At 32.3% G+C, this 23,532-nt stretch overlaps 1 protein-coding gene and 1 non-coding gene across 2 annotated transcripts; both read right to left on the bottom strand.

Annotated features, from left to right (window-relative positions):
* Positions 1-1,118: 1,118 nt before the first annotated feature.
* Positions 1,119-7,295, bottom strand: LOC105771840 (ATP synthase subunit gamma, mitochondrial). Its single transcript, XM_052631997.1, has 3 exons — positions 7,167-7,295; positions 1,894-2,016; positions 1,119-1,794 (listed from the first exon to the last, which is right to left on the bottom strand). Exons 1-3 carry the CDS (start codon positions 7,293-7,295, stop codon positions 1,606-1,608), a joined length of 441 nt encoding a protein of 146 aa, XP_052487957.1. The 3' UTR covers positions 1,119-1,605.
* Positions 7,296-17,927: 10,632 nt separating this feature from the next.
* LOC128042013 (small nucleolar RNA R71) lies at positions 17,928-18,034 on the bottom strand. The gene has a single exon (XR_008197221.1). It is a non-coding gene; the product is annotated as a small nucleolar RNA R71 (small nucleolar RNA).
* Between the last annotated feature and the right edge of the window lie 5,498 nt (positions 18,035-23,532).

The following is a 23,532-nucleotide window of genomic DNA, read 5'->3' as shown; positions in this document are numbered from 1 at the left end:
ATGTTGTATATGTTATTTTACAGTAACAAGAACACATAAATAAATCAAGAAAAAAAATTATGTATAAGAAATTTGTTTGTTATCGTGTCATGACATGCTTCTATTGAACTTGATTTCGGAAGTTAGATTACCCCAAGGTGATTTCTATTATTGGTCTATACTTCGACAAACACTCTACTTACCATTGCATGTCAGAGCAATGCAGATTACTTTTTTATTCCAAATATTATGAACACAATTAATCAAGAGAGTTTATTTCCTCAATTATCAATATTTTAAAGTAATAAATATAAAATTTCCAAATATTATTAAGAAAATATATAGCATTAGCAAGACAAATTATGAGATTTATTCCTTCATACCATCTTGTAATTTGGATGGACGGATTTTCGATGAAGATGGATTAACCTATAGAGAAACAAATAAAGTAATCGACATTTTATTTCATTACCGTCTGGAAAAATCTAGCAGTGAAAAATATTTGAAATTAACCTTCCAGTGCCGATGCTCTAGATATAATCTCAATCAACTCCTTGGTGATTGAAGCTTGACGGGTTCTGAAACACAAATATGACCAAAAAAACAATATACTTCAACTATGAAAAAGGAATAAAAGGTAAAACAAATGTGGTTCCATGCAACATAAGTGACAACAGAATACTAATGAAGTGTATAAACCAATTCATATGAAAGTTAATGTATATGAAAACAAGGGAGGCACAAGACCTGTTATATGTAAGAGTTAGGCGATCAAGCATGTCGCCGACATTTCTGCTTGAGCTATCCATAGCAGATATCCTTGCTCCTTGCTCACTACAAGCATTCTCCAAAACCGCATTGAACATGACCTGGGGGAAATACAAGAATGCTTAGATGGCAAATTACAGAGACTATAGCACATTTATTTATTTAATCTCACAAATAATTTTATTTAACTGACGGATTTGAAAGGTAATTTTTTTATTTGAATATTGTCTTTAAAGAAACTATTTCTCACAAATAATTTAAAAAAAACCTAATTTAATATCAAAAGTAAAAAAAAAAAGGTAATTACGAATAGAAAAAATGCCTTGGTGCCCGGAGACCTAAAGGCAGTAGAACAATAAACATGGGTTAACAAACATGTCTGTCTTCTTACCTAAACAAACAAAAGGGCAAACAAAGCAAGGGGATCATATCTGTAATTCATGAACTAGAAAGTGAAAGTCTTAAGTTCGGGTTCGGTTGGCTGAGGGCTTCAAAGGCTAATAACATCATCATCATCATCATCATCATCATCATCATATAGGTGTGTGTTGGTATTGACGATGAATCTGCAGTTATCGTGTCTACCTTATTTCTGTTCACCAACCGTTCGTCTAAATGCTTAGTCCCTTGCTTCCTCTTCTTCCCAGTGCATCCCCTCTGTTTATATGTTTTTTCCCTTTCAGGTAGTAGTGGAGCTTATTACTGCATTTTGCCATGGACAAAATATCGGCTGCTTGTGCCATAGGAATTATTTGTATTAATCTTGTCACCATAAAACAACTCTCAATGACCTAGGGTATCAATTAAATTCAAAATTTTGAAAAATAGGGTTCATTTATTTAGTCTTATAGTTCATGCCTACATGGTATGACTTTCACGCAGAATAACAAGAAATAAGGACATTTCTTTCAAACAGCAGGGACTTACATAAGAGAACTGGAACTTAGCCAGATTTTGAAGTATTTCACCCTTTGTCTCATCACCCTCAACTTCATAGGGGTCTAGTTCACCAAGTTTTCCCCCAGATTCAGATTCCCTTTCAACAATCTATACAAATAAACACCAAATTAAAAAGAATAACAGAGAATAACCAGAGTAGCAACTAATTAGGGTTAAAATAACTATCAATCTGAAAGATTTACTCACTTCAGGTGATAATACAGTTGAGACTGTCGGCACAAATGAAACTACTGAGTGAAACTTGTTGAATACAATCCTCAAGGCATTATACTCCACTTTCTTTAAGATCTCATCAGCAAGAATAGAGACCTGAAAGTGCAAATATTGGTAAGTATGGCAAAAAGAAATAGAAAAGGTGCACGGTTAAATTTTAAACTTTGTAAAGCTTATTTTTTTGTGTAAGCAAGATACATTCATGGTTGAGAGATAGAACCTTTATGGTTGGCGGCGGAACAGAGGCGGTGGCTCAAATCACTTGATTTCTTCCTTCGCTTAGGGTTTTCAAAACGAGTTCCCTCTTTTGGAAGATGATCAAAATTATAATTAAAAATCTATATGGAATAAATAACACCCAAAATTAGAACATAAAGAGGAAAACTGGAACAGAAATAAAAGCGATAGGGATCTGGGTAATGAACACAACAAGATGAAACACACACACAAATAATCAGCGAGAAATTTGGGAAAAAATCAGCGCGAAATTTGGGCAAAGTTAGGGGTTTTAGGGGGAAATTTGGGGAAAAATCAGCGCGAAATTTTTTAGATAAAATGAATTTTGTGGCGTTTTTATAAAAAATGCCATTATTTCTTACCTTTTGCAGCGTTTTTATAAAAAAAATGCCGCAAAAATCATTTTATTTTGAACAAAACGATGTCGTTTTGCTCTTTTAAAAATTCTTTATTTTATCTGTTAAAATTATTAGTTAAGTGATTTTATTTATTTATCAACATTTTTAAATCTAATATTTAAATATATCAAATAGTTTAGATTAAATATTTTAAATATAAAAGCATTAATTGATTGTATAAAATTTTATCATTTAACAAATCTCAAGTAAACTTTAAATCCTAAACCATTTAATATATATAAAATTTATCTATTATCTCTTAAATAATTAAAACTATAATCATAATTTTAATATATTAAAATTAATATTATTTCTTTTATAATTATATAATAAATTATTTAATATATAAATTAAGAAACACCAATTAATCTAAACTCTAAACCTTTAACCCTTATCTCCTATCTCCTAAACCCATAACCCCTAACCCCTAACCCCTAACCCTCTTTTACAATTATATAATAACTTAATTAATATATAAATTAAAAAATAATAATTAATCTAAACTTTAAACCCTAACCCGACCCCAAATCTCTAAATCTTAAATCACTAACTCTTAACATCTAACCTCTAACCCTTAACTACTAACCCCTAAACTTTATTTAATATATAAATTAAAAAAACACTAATTAATCTAAACCCTAAACCCTAACCTAACACTGAATCCATAAACCTTAAATCCCTAACTCTTAATATCTAACCCCTAACCCCTAAATCACAACCCTTAAACCATAATCCCTAATCCATAATCCCTAATTCCATAATTCATAAACCTTAAAATTGTAACTCCTAAACCGACCTTAAATCCTAAATTAACCATATACCCTAAACCATATATATTAAAACCTAAACTATAATGATAATTAATTAAATATTTTAAAATTAATACTATCGTATCTTTTACAAATATATATATGAAATTATTTAATATATAAATTAAAAATCAATCAGTCATGTACCCAAAAATTTTAAAATTATTTTAAATAATAGTATTTTAATTTTTCTATTTTTAACAAATATTTTTCTATGTTTTCTATTTCAAATTATTTCTACGTGTCATTATTTCAAATTTATCCATTTTTAACAAATATTCAATTAAAAATAAATTGAATTTTTTCCCTTTTTCTTTTCTTTTTTTCGTATTTTTATTTTTATTTTTTCTGGCTTCATCTTTCTTCTTCCAAGAACCCCAAAAATTTTCCCTCACTTTCTCACCATCTAAGCATGTAACGCCATTGACCCAACTTGATCTATCGAATCCGAATCTCAGGTGTTACGCCTTATACAAATGTAACTTAAAACTTTTTCTTTCTTATTCAGTGACGTAAACGTCTTTCTATGAGTGTAACAGAATCTATTCTTGGCATACATTGTAGGGTTACATTTACATTTCCCCTATATACAGACTACTATCTATGACTACTATAGAGTTTCTTGTAAAAATACAATGTATGGTTATTAATTTGACTTAATAAAACTTCAGACTTTTCTACTTTATCTCTTAGTCTATTGGATATACTTTGGGATACTACTTAATGAACTTATACGCAGACACGAACTTGCCATTTGCCTTACTCTGTATGCATAACAGCCCAACGCGCTGTTTCTTTAGCGTAACCCTGGCATCATTTCTCAGCGTACATTCCTTTACAGACTTGAAAACAGAAACAACTTTTGTTAGTCCGTGAGAACCTAGTGAGTTAAACCTTAGAATACTGTTTTCATTCATTCTACGTTGCATATGTTATTTTGCACATCCTTGGGGTATTTCTTGACGTTTATTCCTTCTTTGGTGGGTACAATACTAAGGCTACCATGTTTCTCTCTTCAAAACCATATTCTCATCTCTTGAGAATACTATACTTAACATTTCTTTACTTTCTATAACATTTCTTAAATCTTACCTTATTATCATACTTAATATCTTTTTCCATACTAGTCTTATCATTTTTCTCAGGCGAGGTAGACTACGCCCAATACTTAACTCAGAATTTGCACTATATCTTCCTTACTTTAGTGCACGCTCTCTACATACTTTCAATACATAACCTTACCTTGCCTCACCGTCCAAAGGCATTATCTTCAAATGGTCATCATGAGACTCATCCTTCAAATTTTGCCATGAAGACGTTCATTTCCAAAGATAGCCACAGAGGCTTTCCTTTCAGAGTCTCGCCACGAAGGCATACTTTTAACAGAGTTTGCCACAAGGAATTCATTTAATTGAGACCACAAAGTCATCCTTTTAACAGAGATAGCCATAAAGACTTCCTTTAACAAAGATCGTTACAAAGAATTCCTTTAACAGAGATCACCACAAAGGATTCCTTTAACAGAGATCGCCACAAAGACTTCCTTTTAATAAAGATTTCCACAAAGGTGTTTTTTTAACAGAGATTGTCATAAAGGTGTCCTTTCAAAGATAGCCACAAAGGCTCACTTTTACGAAAATAAGTGTTTTTGACAATAGGGATTCGCTTAAACTCATCGCCATGAGGTTTTCCCCTTATCGTCGTGAAGTTTTCCCCTCATCGTTTGGTACTCACCCAACCGTCCTTTAAATCTTTTCCATATGATGTCATGGTCTTACACTAAATGGTCTTTAGAGTGCCATGGACTTTTCCTTTCAGAGATTTGTGTTTTTAGCCCGACGGACCCCTTTAGATGATTCTGGAGATAGATACAGACACTTCGCACAGACTCATACTTGATAGACTCATTCAATCTGACTTACTCATGACACCATATTCCATACGAATCATTCAGCTCTAAACACCATACATTTTTACAAAATCATCGCATTATACATTTCTCACAAAATCATCGCATCATATATTCTTAGTTCATTTTCATAGAAGGTTTTAACATATATAATACATTTGTAAGAGTTGGCTTAGGGACTCACCTAACTTGCGTCTTTACAGTATATCAGCAATCCCTTAACAAGGGCCATCTTAGAGCCTAGATCCATATCTTCAACTCAACTTGAAGGATGAGAGGAATTCTCTTCATTTCTCTCCTTTTTATAAACAAATATTACTTCTTGAAGAAGATGGAGAAAGGTCTCCCATTTCTTACTCGGGTTACCTTGATATGTTACCTTTATCCTTATGGATATTTGACACATGTCATATCCCTTACAATCCATCAGATAAATTTTTAACAAAAGAGATGTGTACGGGAATACATATATTTACATAACATGCCTTTAGGCCTTAATCCATCCATTGTCCTCCATCCATTGTCCTCGGTCATTACATTAAAGCATAACTGGTATCTTAACTAATCACACTTGGTGCATCACGCCTTATTGGCGATGGCCCTATTATTCGAGTTTCCTTAATACCTTACTAGGCTTCTTCTTCCTAATGATTTATTCTTTTCTAAGGCAATTTTTTGCCATAGTTCAATATTGGTTACGCACCCACTTAACACGCCAAGAACATCAATGGGGCGAACAACTCTTCACCATTTAAAGTAATACTTAGTTTACTTATTAAGTTCAGGGCTCACCCAAATCCCGGGTGTTACCCTACTTTTAAGGAAATCTTATTCAAACATCGTGATGTTAGACTTAGCTTAGAGGAGTACCTTACCTTTCTTCTAGTCCTATTATCTCAAGAAAAGGAAAAGACAATATATTTTCTTCTTACCCTATCTTAAACACTTAACTCAACCCAAGTCTTTATTGAAACTTGTTAAACATCACATCAGTCATTGGGTGGTATAATCCTAATATACAATTTCCAAGAAAACTAATTAAGTACCTACCTTTTGTCCTTAACTATCTCGCTTCTCGTTTGGTTGGTTTCTGACTATTGTTCCTTCCATCTTGATTGGCTCAAAGCCAACCTTATAGGATACTCTACACTACTGACATAAAATCGCATCATAAAGATCGTTTCCCTTATCCATAATGGAGTTCGCCCACTCTATGTGCCATCAAAGCTTTTGGGAGGATCCTTCCTTACTAAAGACACTTCTTGATCACTATGTGCCAACCTAATGTTCACCAACATCAAGGCGTCACAAACATACTTAAAGGGTTTTTATACTTAGTCTAGTTCTAACACTATACATATTCGAAATTTATCTCATCCGTCTTGTTTCCCTAAACAACATCCAGACATTAAGGCTTTGTTGGGCGGGGTGTTACAAATTAATTCTAAGTTGAAAAGCTTTGTTAATTTATCAAATTGTTGAACTAATACCAGAAAAAAAATTGCAATCAATTCATTTCCCTTGAACAATTTCTCCTATGTTTATTTTTCAGAAATTAAGAGAAAAAAGTAATTAAACATATGAACTACTGAAATAAACTCATCAGAAGTGTCTCTAGGCTATCCTTAGCAGTTATTTTACGTTCAACAAATATCTAAAATCAGAACCAAGATATTCATGGACTTCACACATTTCAACAGTAAGAACCTTGGAAGAAGAACCACTCCAAACCTTATATTCTTCCATTGATTCTTTCACTCTTCCTCTTGAAAAAAATAAAGGAAGAATATAGGATTCAAATAGCAATGATTTCAAAAACCCAGGTTTTAATTTCCCACTTGAAATCATACCAAGTTTAGTTTTAATGATTGGACGCAGCGATTAAGGACATACCCTTGTTCTCTTTCCCAAAAACTCAAGGACTAGAACCAAATTAGGCGGCAGGAAAACGAGGGAAGAAGAGCCGCCATAAAACCCATCTCCATTCTTGAATTCCTTGAGCTTAATTTTATTTTGCATCATTTCCAGATCTGGGCCCAATCGATTCATCGACCCCAAGCTCAAATCAACCTCATAGCCGCCCTTCGATCCATAGGAACATCAACGATCGGTCTTCTCCACGGTGGTGGCCAACAGTTTACTGCGTTTTAGGATCTTGACTTGGCCCATCACTAGATTCTTCCCTAAGGGTTTAGTTACCATGGATTCAGATTGCCTTTTATTAATCAATTTGAACTCTACGGGGCTCTTCTTTCTAGAAAAATCGTGGTTAGATTTGGACTCCAAAAAGACAACTTTCCTGTGGATTAGTTTGAAAATGGGAGGTGAAGCGCTAGGGGTTGGTTGATGGTGGCTGGAAAATGGCGAGTAAAATGAAAGGGGTTTAAGAGATGTGATTTTGGTGGTGATTGGATGGTGAGAAAGTGAGGGAAAATTTTTGGGGTACTTGATGGAAGAAAGAAAGAAGAAAGAAGAAAGATTAAGCCAAAAAAAGAACAAAAAAGAAAAGAAAAGATTGGAAGAAAAAGAGGAAAGTAAAAACAAAAAACAAAAACAAATACAAGAAGATAGTACATGACAACACGCGATTGGCCAACGCTGCCATGTCAGGAAAAAAAATTAATGTCATTAGTCTCAGGTACTAATATAGCGGATGGAAAAAAGTTTGGGTACCAACCTGGAAAAAAAACCCGATAAGTATCAGTCTAAGATAAATGGACAAATTCAAGTACCATTTTTTTGTACATGACGCGATTATTTTTGCTAATATTTTGTATTTAAATTTCTAAACGTTGATTTTTATGATATCAATCTAATAATAAGGTTTAACAGTATTAACATATTGAACTAACCTTTTAATTTTTATAAATTTAAAAATCAAAATTTAGCTAATTAAAATTGAAGAACTAATTTTATTTTTAAATTTTATAAAATAGAGTGATGAAAATATCCTAAAATAATGATGTACACTAACTTTACACCATTTATATTATTAATATGAAACCGCCTAATTAAATTCAATTAAATAGCTCTAAGTAGACCGGTATTAACTAAGGTTGTGCTGAAAAAAAACAAAGATCAATATCTATTATTTTATTTATTTTTAACAAATTTTAAATTATACAATATACAAGTTGGCATCTCTTAGCTAAAAAATAATATGTATATTAGTTTGACTTTGGTTAATTAAATTAAAGTAAATGCTGAAGGAGAATATAGATAAAAAAACTTTAGTTGGTGTCACTAAGCAACATTCTACAGGATTTTGTTGAGGATTTGATTCCTTTGATATGTTAATTCATACAAGTTGGCATTGAAACAAATGTAATTATATATTAATTTTAAAATAGTGCCAACCTAACATATCCATTAACAAATGATTCACTTTATTTACATACGATAGATATTATAGTACTTTGTGACGATTTATTCATACTATTTAGATCGTAAATGATTTAAGGTAATCGAAATTTTACATTTTCAAAAGAATAAAAAGAGATATAGCAAAGACGGTAAGAGGAGAGACAAAAGTTGTTCTATTTCAATGATCATAGGAGCCTCTTTCATCATTCCCAAAATGTCACGTGACTTTTCTGAATTGATTTTGTATTTTTTGGAGCTCAACCGATTTATGAATGTCTTGTTTTTATAAGTATAGGTTGTGATATCAGAATAATGGATGAATGAGATATATGAATGGCAAGTATTCTGTCTGTATCAAGAATGAGATCCCACGGCTTGTGATTTCAAAGTCTTAGGCTCGTAGGTATCCTTAGCTTGCAAAATGATTCTAGTCTATGATATTGATCAATAAAATTAATAAGATGTGAAGTGAGCTCGCTAGATATAAATATAACACGAGTTTTAATTTATTTACTTTTGAAATATAATTAATATTTTTTATTATTTTTTTGTTGGTTTTAACTTTCTAAAAGTCTTTATGATCTCTAGAAGTCAACTTAAAACATGAGGGTGAAATGAAAGAGCCCACAAAGGGGACTAAATTTATTGGTTAAACTAAGATGTTTCTTGGCCACTCCATTAGGCATCGTATATATTGCATTATTCTATGGTAGGTGGGTGAACAAACTTTCTTTTTGATTTTTGGGGCTTTAAATCATGTTTAACCTGTTTTGTAAATCCATCAATTTCCTCGTTTTTTGACTTTGACTTATAGGATAATTAAAGGTTATTCACGTCACGTGGCCTACACCATGCATGGAAATAAATATATAATATAGTTAATATATAGTCTACTTCTGGTTTAAGTCTGTACTATATGGAATTTAATGATTTAATTTACAATAATTTAATCACTCTATTTTTATAAGTATATGAGTAGGTGTAGATAGATAAATAAGATCATTAACTGCTATTGTTATGGTGAAAAAGAACTTAAAGTATATGCAAATATATTTTTAATTTGAATATAATTTATTAGATTTTCATGTGATGCTAATTGTGAGAATGAAGAAAAGAATTTATCATTTTAACAACAACAATTAATAAAGCTATAAATTTAAATATATCAACAACATTATAAAAGTAGAAAAATCAAATTATACCAAATCAAACTTAAATTTCAAGATAATAAAATTTATGAAATTATAATTAGGCCTACAATTATTATTGGAATTGGATGTTATTTTCATTAGTCCTTGTATTTTAATATGGTTATTTTTAGTCTTCATACTTTTGAATTTTAAAATTTCAACTCTAACCAAATGACTGTTGTTAAATTAATTAAGTTAAGTTCAACTATTTTCAAATTTTGGTGTGGCAAAATGTTTTATCACATATGTAATGCTTTACCAGATTGCTATTTCAACATATTACTTAAAAAAAAGCTAGCTAATGAGATTAACAATTTTGTTTGCCTCAAAATTGAAATTTTGAATTTCCAAAAGTATAAGAACTAAGAACGATCCAATTGGAGGAACATGGATTAAATTTAGAACTTTATGCATAGTACGTACATGAGTAATAAAAGAATTTAACCAAAAGGATTTAATTGCTATTGTTCGGTTATATTTAAAATTTCAAAATTCAAAAATATAAAGAATAAAACTAACTAATTTAAAAAGATACATGGATTAAATTTGATCAAATTAAATCTACAACATAAAAAATAAGGACTAATAATTGAAATTGACGGAATTTGGAAGCTATAACATTGCTGGGAAACTTTTGATGGTTGCTTTGGAATAATAGTGGGATTGCTTTATTGGAAACCCTTTAAAGAGATAAAAGATCCGACTTCTTTTTACAATATTTAATACTCATTGCTTTTGTGGATTCCATTGCCTTTGTGGAGGGCGAAATAAAGAGTTTAGCATTTTAATACTCATTTACTTACATGGTGGTTGTGTTAGTAAAACATCTTTTCTACCATGTATTCTTCAACGGTATCCCACCCCCAAAAAAATAAATAAAAATGCTTAAAGTGATTATTATTATAGCCAAAGCACATCTTCATATTTGACTCCAAATTTTAAATTAAATTGGTTCACTATCCACGAAGATTTAAACACGTTGATTTTCACTAAAATTTAAAAATTCAATTTAATTGATTTTGTTGATGTTGGATATCAACAAGAGAGGAAACATGAAGGAGGATAGGATGATGCTAGTAGAGGTCGATTCATCTAGTTTGGGCGGAGAGTCGGATGAGGAAAGTGAGTAAGAAGGCTAAGGTTCCGATGGAATATGCTAAAGGCAATAAGGATGCTTGAATGCTTGAGGGTTGATCCCTTCTTCATTTCACTAGGGGGTATTTATAGGGAAGGTTCCTTGTTTGGTGGTGTTGACGTGGTGGATCTGTTATCATGCCATTATTATGGAATGCATGGGGAATATGTTCGTTATGGGAAACATTTTGTCATTCACTCTGAACCATGGTGGAGAGTGATTAAGCTCACATGAGATTTGCTGGCCTAAAGAGTCACATTCTAAACAGAAGAGTAGGTGCTGAGTGAAGACTTTCCCCCCTCAAGTGGAGATGTAGATCATAAAGTGGCCTGCCTTAAGATAAATTGTTGTTGCGGTTTCTACAAAAGGTGCAACAACAGATGGTTGAAGATGCAAGTGTAGGTTGACATGGAAATTGAAGAGTCGCTATGAAAGCTTCTAGAGTGTTTACAATAATTATAATCTGGAGACCATGCCTAGAGAATAGGGATAATGATGAACATTAGTTTGCAATGACATGTGTTGAAGTATTATTGGTTGTTTAAAAAATAATGAAATGATGCATTTTAAAAAGAACCTCTATATATTCTTTGTTTGTTCTTTCATTGAAATTATTTTTCTTTTGCATATTTTTTCAAAATTCCTTTTTTTCTTCTTGATATGCAATTGTGTTCTTGCTTTTTAAGTTTTTTGGTTTCTAGGTTTTTTGCTCAATTTATGCGTCGAGTTCTTGTTTTGATTTATGGTGCGACATTTCCATTTTACTCTTTATTTTAGCATCTTTAGCGCTTTTTCTATGAAAATCATGGCGAGAGTGAGGAGTAGATCTAGTAATGTTCCAGCAAGAGATGATGGTAGGTCTGTGTTGCATCTGGTGCACTAAGTGTAGTCTATTTGTTTGTAAACTTGTAATTTTTTTGAACAAATTGGTTAATAAAATGATCCATGGATTACATTAATATTCTTTGTATAATGTCCTCATGTGGTTTTTGCATGCAAAGTAAATTAGAAGCAAATATTAGCTCACTGGTTCACTAATACTAAGCGGTATTACACGCTTGGATTGTAATACGAAAAGATTGCTTATATTAGTAGATGAACCTAAACACGTCCTTAGTCTAATTGGAAATGAGGAAACTGGTTGAAAGAATAATATGTTGTCTATCAAGTCTACCTAGGGAAATGCTTTATCTTGGGCATCGGAGCGGATGTCTCTCAGAAGATAGAGACGTATATGTGACTGACTGGACTAACAGTACATCATATTGGACCCAAGAAGAATAAATCTTAAATCTGTTTATGAATTTATTCACTTGTGACATTCATAGTGTGACATACCTTAATCCTGAGTGGATGATGGACTATGTATGCTTGACTCACATAATTTGATGTAATTAAAAGCTTGAGTTTAAATAGATAAGGAACCAAAAGCTGGTGCATTGGACATACAACTTCTACAATATGTAACATCATTCACAAAGTGGAATTCATAGCTCGATACATAAGTAAATGATATCATCTCATTGGCATTACATGATAGATGAAAAGTAAATGTGACCACGGGTCGTTCATCTTTGTGATGAATGACTTAATTACTATTTGGTAGTAATCGACTTTTATAGAGGAAGATGTAATAATTACCATGAGATAAAATAGGATCAGATTAGGAGAGTGGATTTATCCCAAAGAGATTAAGGATATCTTATGAGAGTAACACACTTATGATAAGGTTATTGGACGAGCATTCAAATTGTTTTTGTAATGGTATATCATTAGGGAGAGCTCAGTCACGATACTATAGTAGAATGACTCCGTGACTAAATGAGTTTATAAGTAATAGACAAAAACCCAAAACTTAAATTATAAATAATTTGATCCCTAATTACATATGTCCAATTAGTCCCTCCGCTAGCTCGTTAAAACTAAAAATAAATTCCATGTTGAATCAAATGAACAGAAACGGATAGAAATGGTAAAGTTAGAGAAATGAAAGACATTTAGAAAAGAATGTGATTTTCTCACTAAGGGTCCGTTTGTTTAGAAGTAAAAGATTTTACGGAAAATATTTTCTACACTTTCCTGTGTTTTTTTAATAGAAAACAGCTTGATCAATGGAAAATGACTTACAGGTCAATGTAAAATAAGCCATTTTTCTGTAAAATGACTTATTCTTTTGAAAAACGTAAGTCATTTTCCGGAAAAGAGCTCCTCTATAGATAATTTTATTTTTATATAAAAATTAACTTAAACCAAGCTTAATATTATTATATTGATAATAAATTTTATTTTTATTTTTAAAATATTTAAAATTATTAAAATATTATATTTTCAATATTATTAAACATACATATTTAATTATTTATATTTAGTCATATAATAAATTATTTAAAATTTCAATTTTATTTTAATAATAAAATTTTAAAAATAATTTTAAGTAATATTATTCACATATTATTGAAAATATTCAATATTAATATTTTAATAATAAATATTTATTACAATTATAAATATATTAATAATAAATGTTTTGTAGTATAAATGTTAAAATATGTCATAAGTCTATGTACACTTCATGATTTGCAATTTAGTCTTTGTACTTTTATTTTCAAGAATTTAGTCCCTTTACTTTTCAAATTTGAAAATCAAGTCTAATTGTTGACATCGTTAAATTTTTTGTCAATTTTGTTGATGTCACATTTTAAATAAAAATACTCACTTGGTTGTCATGTTATTAATTTATGGTTTTTAAATTATTAATTAATTAATTAATTTAATTTTAAAAATAGAATTAAATTAATTGGTAATTGTGAACCCATTGAATGTAGAAATATTAAATATATTTTTCATATATTCTTTTACGGTAAAAGTTTTCATGATTTTAATGGAATTAGAATCGGGTTGAGAAAACTATTTAATTTGGAAATTAATTTAATAAATTAATTTATGATGTTTAATTTGGAAAATAGAAAAACATTTATTGGGTTGGATTGAATTATAAAGTACTCGGTTAAAAGTTCAAGAAGCACTTATAATTAGACTTGATACAGGAGAGGCCAAAAAGCCGCTCATGTTAAAACATGAGATGACAAACCCTAGTATATTTAACTAAGGTTGCCACCCTTCTCTCTCATAGTTCAACTAGGAAGTTGTTTTTCTATTAAATAGACTTCTACTAATTCAACAAGGGTTTTACTTCTTCTCCATATAAATAGATAGCACCGATAGGGCTAAAAACATATAATAAGTTTGAAAAAACCTTGAGATATTTTTATTCTGCCCAAAAATAGTGAGAATTTATTTTCTGAGTTTAAATTCTCTTTTTTGGAATAACAATTTTATCGGTTTCTATTGAAGAGAGATTTTTGCTTTCTCACTGAAAGTAAAGCAAATAATTTATTGTTCTATGTTTGATTCGAATTCGTTCAAGCCCACACTAGAAGCAATTTGTGGTACGAGAATAACGAAGAAGGCCGTTCGGTTGAAAGCTAGGAATGACTAGGAGCTGTTTAGCTAAAAACATGGGTGCAATTTCGGAAAAAAAGTTTATTGCTATAAATATCACAAACCGACTCTATTTTCAAAATTTTAATTTTCTTCTATGTAAGAAAATCGTTTTCAAACCAGATTTTTTTTCCAACAATTGGTATCAGAATCAAGTTGTGCTATGTTTATAATATAAACTAATACTGAAACTTTTATCTTTTCTTCATCTATAATTTATTTTGATAAGGTGTGACATTTTTGTAATTATTAGCATGTTTATGGATATGTATGTGAATGAATGTATGCTATTATTTTATTATATATGATAAAGTAATTTTGCAAAACTTGTGATTTTTAGAAAATTGAATGTAATTATTATTAATTTTCGGGTATGTAAAATTAGAATATGGACCATCATCTCCATGTTGGATTGATTTTATTATTTTAGAATAAATTATGTGAGTCAGAAACAGACATACAACTTTTGTAACCTATAATTTTTGGCGAAACTCAGAAACCGAGAAACACCCAGGATGACCGAGACGAAGCAAACCTGACCCAGCCAAAATCGAAAATAAACCAACGGTAGTCTAGTAGCAGAGGATGCCAGTGCTCCGATAGGTGATGATCAATGGCAAAGGCCAACGGTGATGGCCGACGATTGTGGTCGACAGCGGTTCGTGTAACACCTTATACCCGACTTGAATTATTAGATCCAGATATCGGATGTTACAAAACTTAAACACTTAGCAAAATTTTTTCAACAGGCGTCAAACCATTTTAAAACATACTTCTTATTTCTTTATATACTGTTCTTAAAACAAAAGATTAAGAAAAGAGAATGTTTAAAAATTACATCAGGTTTTCAAAAGCAACATATGACGTTACAACTTAAAACCTTGTTAAAGACAATTTCTTTTCATGGCATAAAGTACTAAGCGCCATATCTCTATGGTGTCTATAAACTAAAAATATATAGGATTTTTCCTATATAATTCATCACCTTTTACTTAAATTTGTTGTTAAAACCAAGTAATTGTTTAATAAATTAATGAAATATGCGAAAAATGAAATTAGGACATAGAAATTATTAAAATGTGATTTTATACTTTATTATATAGTTTTCATGCATCAAATGACTTATTTTATGTTAATTTGAGCATATTATATTTTTAAGCTATAAAGTGGGCCATGCATGATTAAATTAAATAATAAAATATAAATTTATATTTAATAATTCATTTTTAATAATTCATTAATAAATTGGGTTTTAATTAATTAAGTAAATTGATTAATTAAAGTGGTTAAATTATATTATTTGGTCCTCTAAACTATCTACTATTTTTGGACAGGCTTGAGAATTTTCTTCTAATTGTAAAACCGTCCAAATTGGGGACCAAGTCAACCCAATTTTTTGCTGCACATGGAAGTCATAAACCATTTTTTGGTGTAATTATACAAAGTCCTTGAAGAGTTAAAGAAATCTGAGATTTTCCCGAAGATTTGCTGATGACAGAGTCTTAGTCCTGAGTTGTTGTGGCACTCAAATTGTCCAAAAATCAAGGAAAAATCAGCCACCTTTCCTCAATTCATGGACGGCTACTCTTGGCGGAAGTTTCAAAGGATGGACACTCCTATTTTTAGCAAACTAGCTCTCTTGTCTCACCTATAAATAAGAGCTCATTTATCACTTTTTCAATCATCCCTCATCCCATCATCTCTCACTCATTCATCATTCTCTCAACCGTTTTAGCTATCTTTCCCCTTCATCATCCTTACATAAAGATTTTAGCAGTTAAGCCTCTTAAAGAACCCTTGGTCAACCCCCTTGGAGAGCCATCAGCAAAGGAGCTACGCAAAGAAGTGAAGGAGCCTCAATAGTCAGAGTCTTGGGTGACAGCCACTCTGAATTGGGTTTAATCTTTCTTCTCCTTAAATCTAATTTAAAGATGTTTTCTATGTGTTCTTTTTTCTTGTTTACAACAATGATAGCTTAATTTTATTTAAGCTAGGATGATTATTTTGATTAAATAATAATTATTGATTCATGCTTATAATGTTTGTGCCTCAATCGATCATGTTTTCAATTAAAATCAAGTCTGTATTTTGTTCATACGTGATTGAAATGCACCTGAATTAGTTGAGCAATCCTAACTAGACAATGGCTAATAGACGCATAAGTGAAATGTGCATGCTCAATTTAGATCCTAACCCGATTGAATTGTAGGTTGCATAACAACTCTAACCAAGCTTTGTTATCTGCATAGTTTTTAGATTTGTGTGATTAAATTATTTCAAACCTAACACGTCCCTGTTACCTCACACGAATGCTAAGAAACCCTTAGTAAATAAGGATCAGTAAAATGCGTATTTACTAAGGAAAGGATTCCGAAAGGACCTAATGTGGTTTCCAAACTCATGAAAGATCGAGTTGCCATGGAATATTTTTCCGAAAGTTATTAAGCATGTTGATAATAAATTGAGTTTAATTAAAGTAATTGTCCTAGTTTATTTATGTTATAATTGTTGCAAGTTGAGTTTAATTTACTAAAATATATTTCATTCATATAGTTTGTATACTTAGGATAATTTGCATTATGGATCATTGCATTTAATTTAATATATTATAATCACCACTTTTCATCTATATTGTGTTTTTATTTATCAAATTGCTAATATAATTTTACAAATTAAGTGACTTAGCACAAATACAATCCCTGTGGAGATGGTAACTCAATACTTACTTATTACTTGATAACGACTATGTACACTTGGACAAACCCCAGTGTTACAAGTTTTTGGTGCCATTGCCAGGGATTGTTAACTGTTGCCATAGTCATTTTTTTGTGAAATTATTTATTTTCATTTTATTTATTTCTAACATTACTAACTTATTCTTTTTAATTTTTGTGATTTTCTTCTCAAGTGTTTATGAGCATAGATCAAATTGTCGATTTACTCCCTGTAGACCCTGAAATTGAGCAAAATTTTAGAAAAAGAAGACATGATTGAACAGCTCAAAGACAAGTCGAGATGGACCTTGGAAATCAGAATTAAGTCCAAGGCAATGAAGCCGATAATGTACGAAATCCTATCCTCATTGCCGATGATAGGGATCGATGCATCAGAAAATATGTTGTGCCATTTTTCAGTGAGTTAAACCCAAGAACTAAAAGGCTAGATATTGTGGCAATCCAGTTTGAATTGAAATCAATGATGTTTCAAATGCTACAAATGGTGGGCCAATTTAGTGGTATGCCCATGAAAGATTCACATCTCCACCTTCGATTGTTTATGGAGGTGAGTGATTCCTTCAAGATAGCCTATGTGACTAAACACGCACTGAGGTTGAAGTTGTTTTTGTACTCATTGCCAGATCGAGCACGAGCATGGCTCAATTCATTGCCACCAAGTTCCATATCTACATGGCAAGAATTAGGAGAGAGATTTTTGGTTAAGTATTTCCCACCTAGCAAAAACGCTAAGTTGAGGAACGAGATCACAACTTTCCAACAATTGGATGACGAGTCTTTGTATGAGGCTTGAGAGCGATCCAAGGATTTACTTCGTAAGTGTCCTCATCATGGGATTCCTCACTGTATCTAGTTGGAGACATTCTATAATGGTCTTAATGCACATACAAGATTGATGGTAGATGTTTCCACGAATGGTGCAATTTTGTCTAAGTCTTATAATGAGGCTTATGAGATCGTCGAGAGGATCGCGAGTAATAACTATCAATGGCCAACAAATCGAACAACTTCAGGAAGACATATAGCCGAAGTTCATGAAGTTGACTCCCTCACTTCGTTATTAGCTCAGGTATCGTCTATTTTCTCTATGTTAAAATAGTTAACCGCTAATAGTACTAATAATTTTGCAGCTCAGCCACCAAGTCCGTTTGAAGTAGTTTTCTGTGTGTACTGTGGGAAAGGTCATTCTTTTAAGAATTGTCCATCAAATCCCGAGTCAGTGTACTATGTGGGGAACCAATATCAAAATAGTAGTCCCTCAGTCTAACTTCTACAATCCTTTATGGTGTAATCATCCTAACTTTTCTTAAAGCAACCAAGGAAATGGACCGAACAATAACTTGTTACAGCAAAGACCCAACCAATCTCAAGGGTTTAATCAGCAAGCTCCAAAACCACATCAAGCTGATGCATCAAACAGTTTGGAGAACTTGTTGAAAGCATACATGGTAAAGAATGACGCTTTGATTCAAAGCCAAGTAGCAACACTGAAAAATTTAGAAAACCAAATAGGTCAATTGGCTACGGAGCTTCGTAATAGACCGTAAGGAACCTTGCCGAGCAATACTGAGAATCCAAGGAATTTGGGTAAAGAACATATCAAGGTAGTGGCAATGCGAAGTGGTAAGACTTTGGAACCCCGATTGATTGATGTCGAAGATGAACATGTTGAAAAGGAGGAAAGTCAACCAGATGTTGAAGTTCCTACACCAAAGGAATCAGAATCTACAAAGTCTAACAAGGTAAAACCTGAATTAATGAATTTAGATATTTTAACATCTTCTTTGGATGCAGATTTAGCTACTCAGAAAAGTTGTCCGGTTCAACCAAAAGTTCCATCACCTCCATATCCGTAAAGATTGCAGCAACACAAGCAGAAATGCAATTCAAGAAGTTTTTGGATGTTCTAAAGTAGTTACACATCAATATTCTTTTGGTGGAGGCTTTAGAACAAATGCTGAATTATGTGAAGTTTATGAAGGATATATTGTCCAAGAAGAAACGACTGAGTGAGTATGAGACTGTTGCCTTGAAAAAGGAGTGCAGTACGTTCCTACAAAACAAACTGCCACCGAAATTGAAAGACCTAGGAAGCTTTACTATACCCTGTAACATTGGTGAATCTTACTGTGGTAAAGCTTTGTGTGGCTTAGGAGCGAGTATCAACTTGATGCCTAAGTCTATTTTCAAGATGTTAGGGATAGGTGAAGTAAGACCTACAACTGTAACGCTTTAGCTAGCGGATCGATCTTTAGCATATCCCAAAGGAAAGATCGAGGATGTTTTGGTAAGAGTCGATAAATTTATTTTTCCTGCTGATTTCATTATTTTAGATTTTGAAGCAGATAAGAAAGTGCCAATTATCCTTGGGAGACCTTTTCTAGCCATGGGGAGAAAGTTAATTGATGTGCAGAAAGGCAAACTCACCATGCGAGTTCAAAACAACCAGGTAACTTTTAACATTCTTAAAGCAACGAAATTTCCCAATCCGGTAGAGAAGTGTTCAGTTATGGAAGAGATAGAAACCTTGGTTTCTATGAAAATTTTTTTTGAAGAAAATCCATTGGAGAAAGCCTTAGATCTTGAACCTTCAGAGAATGAAGAAGGTGAAGAAAACATGGCTTTAATGGAAGCCAATCTGAGAAATTTTATTCAATCCATATGGGTTGAACCGTTGGAGTTGGAAGTCAGAGAATTTGTGCAACTCAAGTTGTCAATCAACGAACCACATACACTCGAACTAAAGGTGCTTCCTTCTTATTTGAAATATGTTTATTTAGGTGACTGTTCTACTTTTCCTATGATTATTTCAACAGAACTAATGAAAGATCAAGAGGAGCAACTAATTGCTGTTCTAAAAAAATTTAAGAAAACAATTGGTTGAACCATAGCTGATATTCGAGGTATAAGCCCTTTTTTTGCATGCACAAAATTATTTTAGAGGAAGGTGAAAGAGCTCAGATTGATGGGCAAAGGAGGCTCAATCTTATTATGTAAGAAGTTGTGAGAAAGGAAGCGATCAAATGGTTAAATGTGGGAATCATCTATCCTATTTCAGATAGTTTGTGGGAAGTCCGGTGTAGTGTGTTCCGAAGAAAGGTGGAATCACGATTGTTAAAAATGAGCGTAACAAGTTAATTCCAATGAGAACTGTTACCGATTGGAGAATCTGTATTGATTACAGATAGTTGAACAAAGCCACTCGAAAGGACCATTTTTCGGATCAGATGTTAGATCCTAAGGTAGTCGTGCGATTCTTACATAAGCATGTGTATACACGATTTAGGACACCAAGAGCTATTGTTTGTGATGAAGGTTCTCACTTTGTGAATAAATGGCTTAAGTAGTTGCTTGAAAAATATGATGTGAAGCATAAGATTGCTACCGCCTATCACCCCCAGTCCAATGGGCAAGTTGAAAGAGTGAACCGTGAAATCAAAGGCATCCTTGAAAAGATAGTATGCCCTAGTAGAAAAGATTGGTCTCAAAGGCTCGGGGATGCATTATGGGCCTATTGAACAACATTTAAGACTCCGGTAGGAATGACTCCATATCGGTTAGTCTTTGGAAAGGCATGTCATTTGCCATTAGAGTTGGAGAATAAAGCTCACTGGGATTTGAAGAAGTTAAATTTTGATCTAAAGCAGGCCAATGAGAGAAGGATGTTACAATTGGATGGGTTGGAAGAGCTGAGGTTGTTTTCCTATGAGAATGGAAAAATGTGTAAAGAAAGATCAAAGAGATGGCATGATGCTCATATACAGTTTCGCAAGTTTAAAGAAGGTCAGAAGGTGTTGTTGTTTAATTCAAGGCTGAAGTTATTTCTTGGGAAGCTGAAATCCCAATGGAAGGGACCCTATACCATTTACTGAGTTTATCCTTATAGAGCTATTAAATTATATGACAATTATGGAGGTACGTTTAAAGTTAATAGTCAACGTCTCAAACACTACTAGGATGGTGAAGTTGAGCGAATTGAATCCTCGCTCATCTTGGTAGACCCTTAATTTTTCATGAACTCATTGTGTAAATAAACAAATAATTAGAACTTATTTTCTTAATTTATTACATTTAATTAATTCTGTCTTAGGAGATTGGAACTTAAGCGGGATTGTTGTGATCCCTCCAACCTTTCTTGGGAATGAATTTAATGTAATTTGTTAAGAAGAAATTTTCTAATTAAAATTTTGAAGTTTCATTTTGTTCAGTTTAAATTTTAAATTTTTATGTTAATAAAAGGGGTCAAATTTGACCCAAGTACTAATCAAGTTTTTTTTAAGATACAGTCTGAGTTTGAGGCCCAAGATAACAAAAAGGAGGGAAAAAATTAGGCCCTGCCGTCACACCCATTACTTGTAGCCCAAGTAACTTTAATGCAGCTAAATTTTTGCTACATGTTGTCCTAATTTTTCCCTATATAAACACCTATTCATTCTACTAATTTTTATATCCCTCAAAGTAATTTACTTCCTTCCTAAAAATCCCTAAATCTCTTCTTTGTGCCGTCAACCTCAAATCCTGAAAGAAACCCTAGTCCTTTTCTTTCTTTTTACCGAAATTCCCTATTACTGCCGCAAAGAGATCGCCGCTACACCATCCTTGCTGTCACAAGATATTTTTCGTAGCAAGTTATACCAACTTTGCCGATTTCTGTTTTCTCTCTTGTGTAGAAACTCTGTCAAATTTTTGGGAAAGTACCATGTCTCGCAAAAGAACTAGATTATCAAAGACTACTCCTGAAAACCTGATTGTGGTTGATGAAGAAGTGAAAGAGAGATTTGATTCAATTTTAAAGCATCAAAATATGATGCCGGAAAAAGGTTTTAATCTGAAGAGCAATGATGTGATGGTTGTTCTAGTGCCAATTAGAAAGATAATCAATGCTCTCAAATGGGAACAATTCTGTGATGCTCATTCACTTCTCGATGATGGACTAGTTCGAGAATTTTATACTAGTTTGACAATGCAAGATGCTACTGAAGTCATTGTTTGAAAGAAAAAGGTACCTCTTACTTCTAAGTCCATCAATGATTTGTTTAATTTACTTGATGTTGAAGAAGATGAGTACTACCCTATGATAAACAATATCAATTGGGATTTTCTTCAACAAGTGCTTGATGTGGTGACAAATCCAGGATCCCAATGGATTATAAGAAAGTATGGGTGCCATTCTTGTCAAAGAGAATACTTGAAACCAGTAGCAAAGGTATGGTTTTATTTTGTTCGCTACAGTTTTATGCCTATCTCACACAGTTCTACCATCTCGATGGAACGGATGCTTTTGTTATATGCAATTTTGACAGAAAAGTCCATTAATTTTGGGAAAATTATCCTCAAGGAGATTCATGGTTGTGCTAAAAAGAAGACAGTAAGTGCTTATTTCCCATCATTAATCACTTCAATTTGCTTAAGGGCCTGTGTTAAAACACAAGCAAATCTGAAGGGGCAGTATGTTCAAGGGTGTATTACAAGTCATGATCTTGAAAGGTTGGTAGAAAGAGTGCATGAGTTGAACCAAGGTGAGCAAGAGGAACCAACTGAGCTAGAAACCCAAGAGTCAACAAATAAAACAGAAACTAAAGCTGATTCAGTTACAAACACTAAAGAAGATGAATCTAATAAGGAACCAAATAGTCCTCAACCAGTTGAAGGAGCTGAAAAACCTGAACCTAGGGTTAAGACAGAAGAAAAACCAGTCAAGCTAAGTGTTGAACCTGAATATACTACTCCCATGCCGACTTCTACAAGTACTTCAAGGAAATCAGAGTTGTCAATTTTGATGCATATGTGCAAATTCATGCACAATCAACAACAAACTTACTGGAAATATGCAAAAATTAGAGACAATTCAATTCAAAATGCTTTTAAGAATGTCTCTAATACTTTTGTTCTTGAGTTCCCAGATGCTATCTTTGAGACATGGACGGAAGAGACTCGCGATGCAAGCGAAGATGGAGCTAAAGAAGACAAGGGGAATAAGCTAGAAAAATAAAAGGGGGGATTCTTGTCTTGTTATTTATTTAATTATTTTTAGGTCTTTAGGAATTTATTTCTTTAGTAATTAGGATTTAATTTTTTCAAAATAAAACATAGCAAGCATGAATAAATACTTCTTTAGAAAGAAATAGATTAAGTGATGTGGCAATGGGAATAAACATGTCTAAGATTGGGTTATTAGGAAAGACTTAGTATTTAAGCAGTCTTAATGACTCACCTCTCTTTCTTTACAACCCTACCTGGTGTTCAGTTTTCATTCATTACTTTATTCTCGCAATGAGGACATTGTTTCTTTTTAAAGGGGTAAGGCAAATAATTGCTCAAAATTTTTAAAATTT

The sequence above is a fragment of the Gossypium raimondii genome, chromosome 6 (genome assembly GCF_025698545.1).
Source record: "Gossypium raimondii isolate GPD5lz chromosome 6, ASM2569854v1, whole genome shotgun sequence".
Lineage (NCBI taxonomy): Eukaryota > Viridiplantae > Streptophyta > Magnoliopsida > Malvales > Malvaceae > Gossypium > Gossypium raimondii.
Note: the sequence above shows the minus strand (reverse complement) of the source record. Positions and strands in the feature narration are given on the sequence as shown.

What these genes read in the sequence shown, in the direction of transcription:
- LOC105771840 (XM_052631997.1), bottom strand. Translation starts at nt 7,295, where the DNA reads ATGATGCAAAATAAAATTAAGCTCAAGGAATTCAAGAATGGAGATGGG. An exon ending in TTTTGGGAAAGAGAACAAGG is followed by an intron (nt 2,017 to 7,166) that starts GTATGTCCTTAA and finishes TTGCACTTTCAG; the next exon opens with GTCTCTATTCTTGCTGATGA. An exon ending in CAACTGTATTATCACCTGAA is followed by an intron (nt 1,795 to 1,893) that starts GTGAGTAAATCT and finishes TTATTTGTATAG; the next exon opens with ATTGTTGAAAGGGAATCTGA.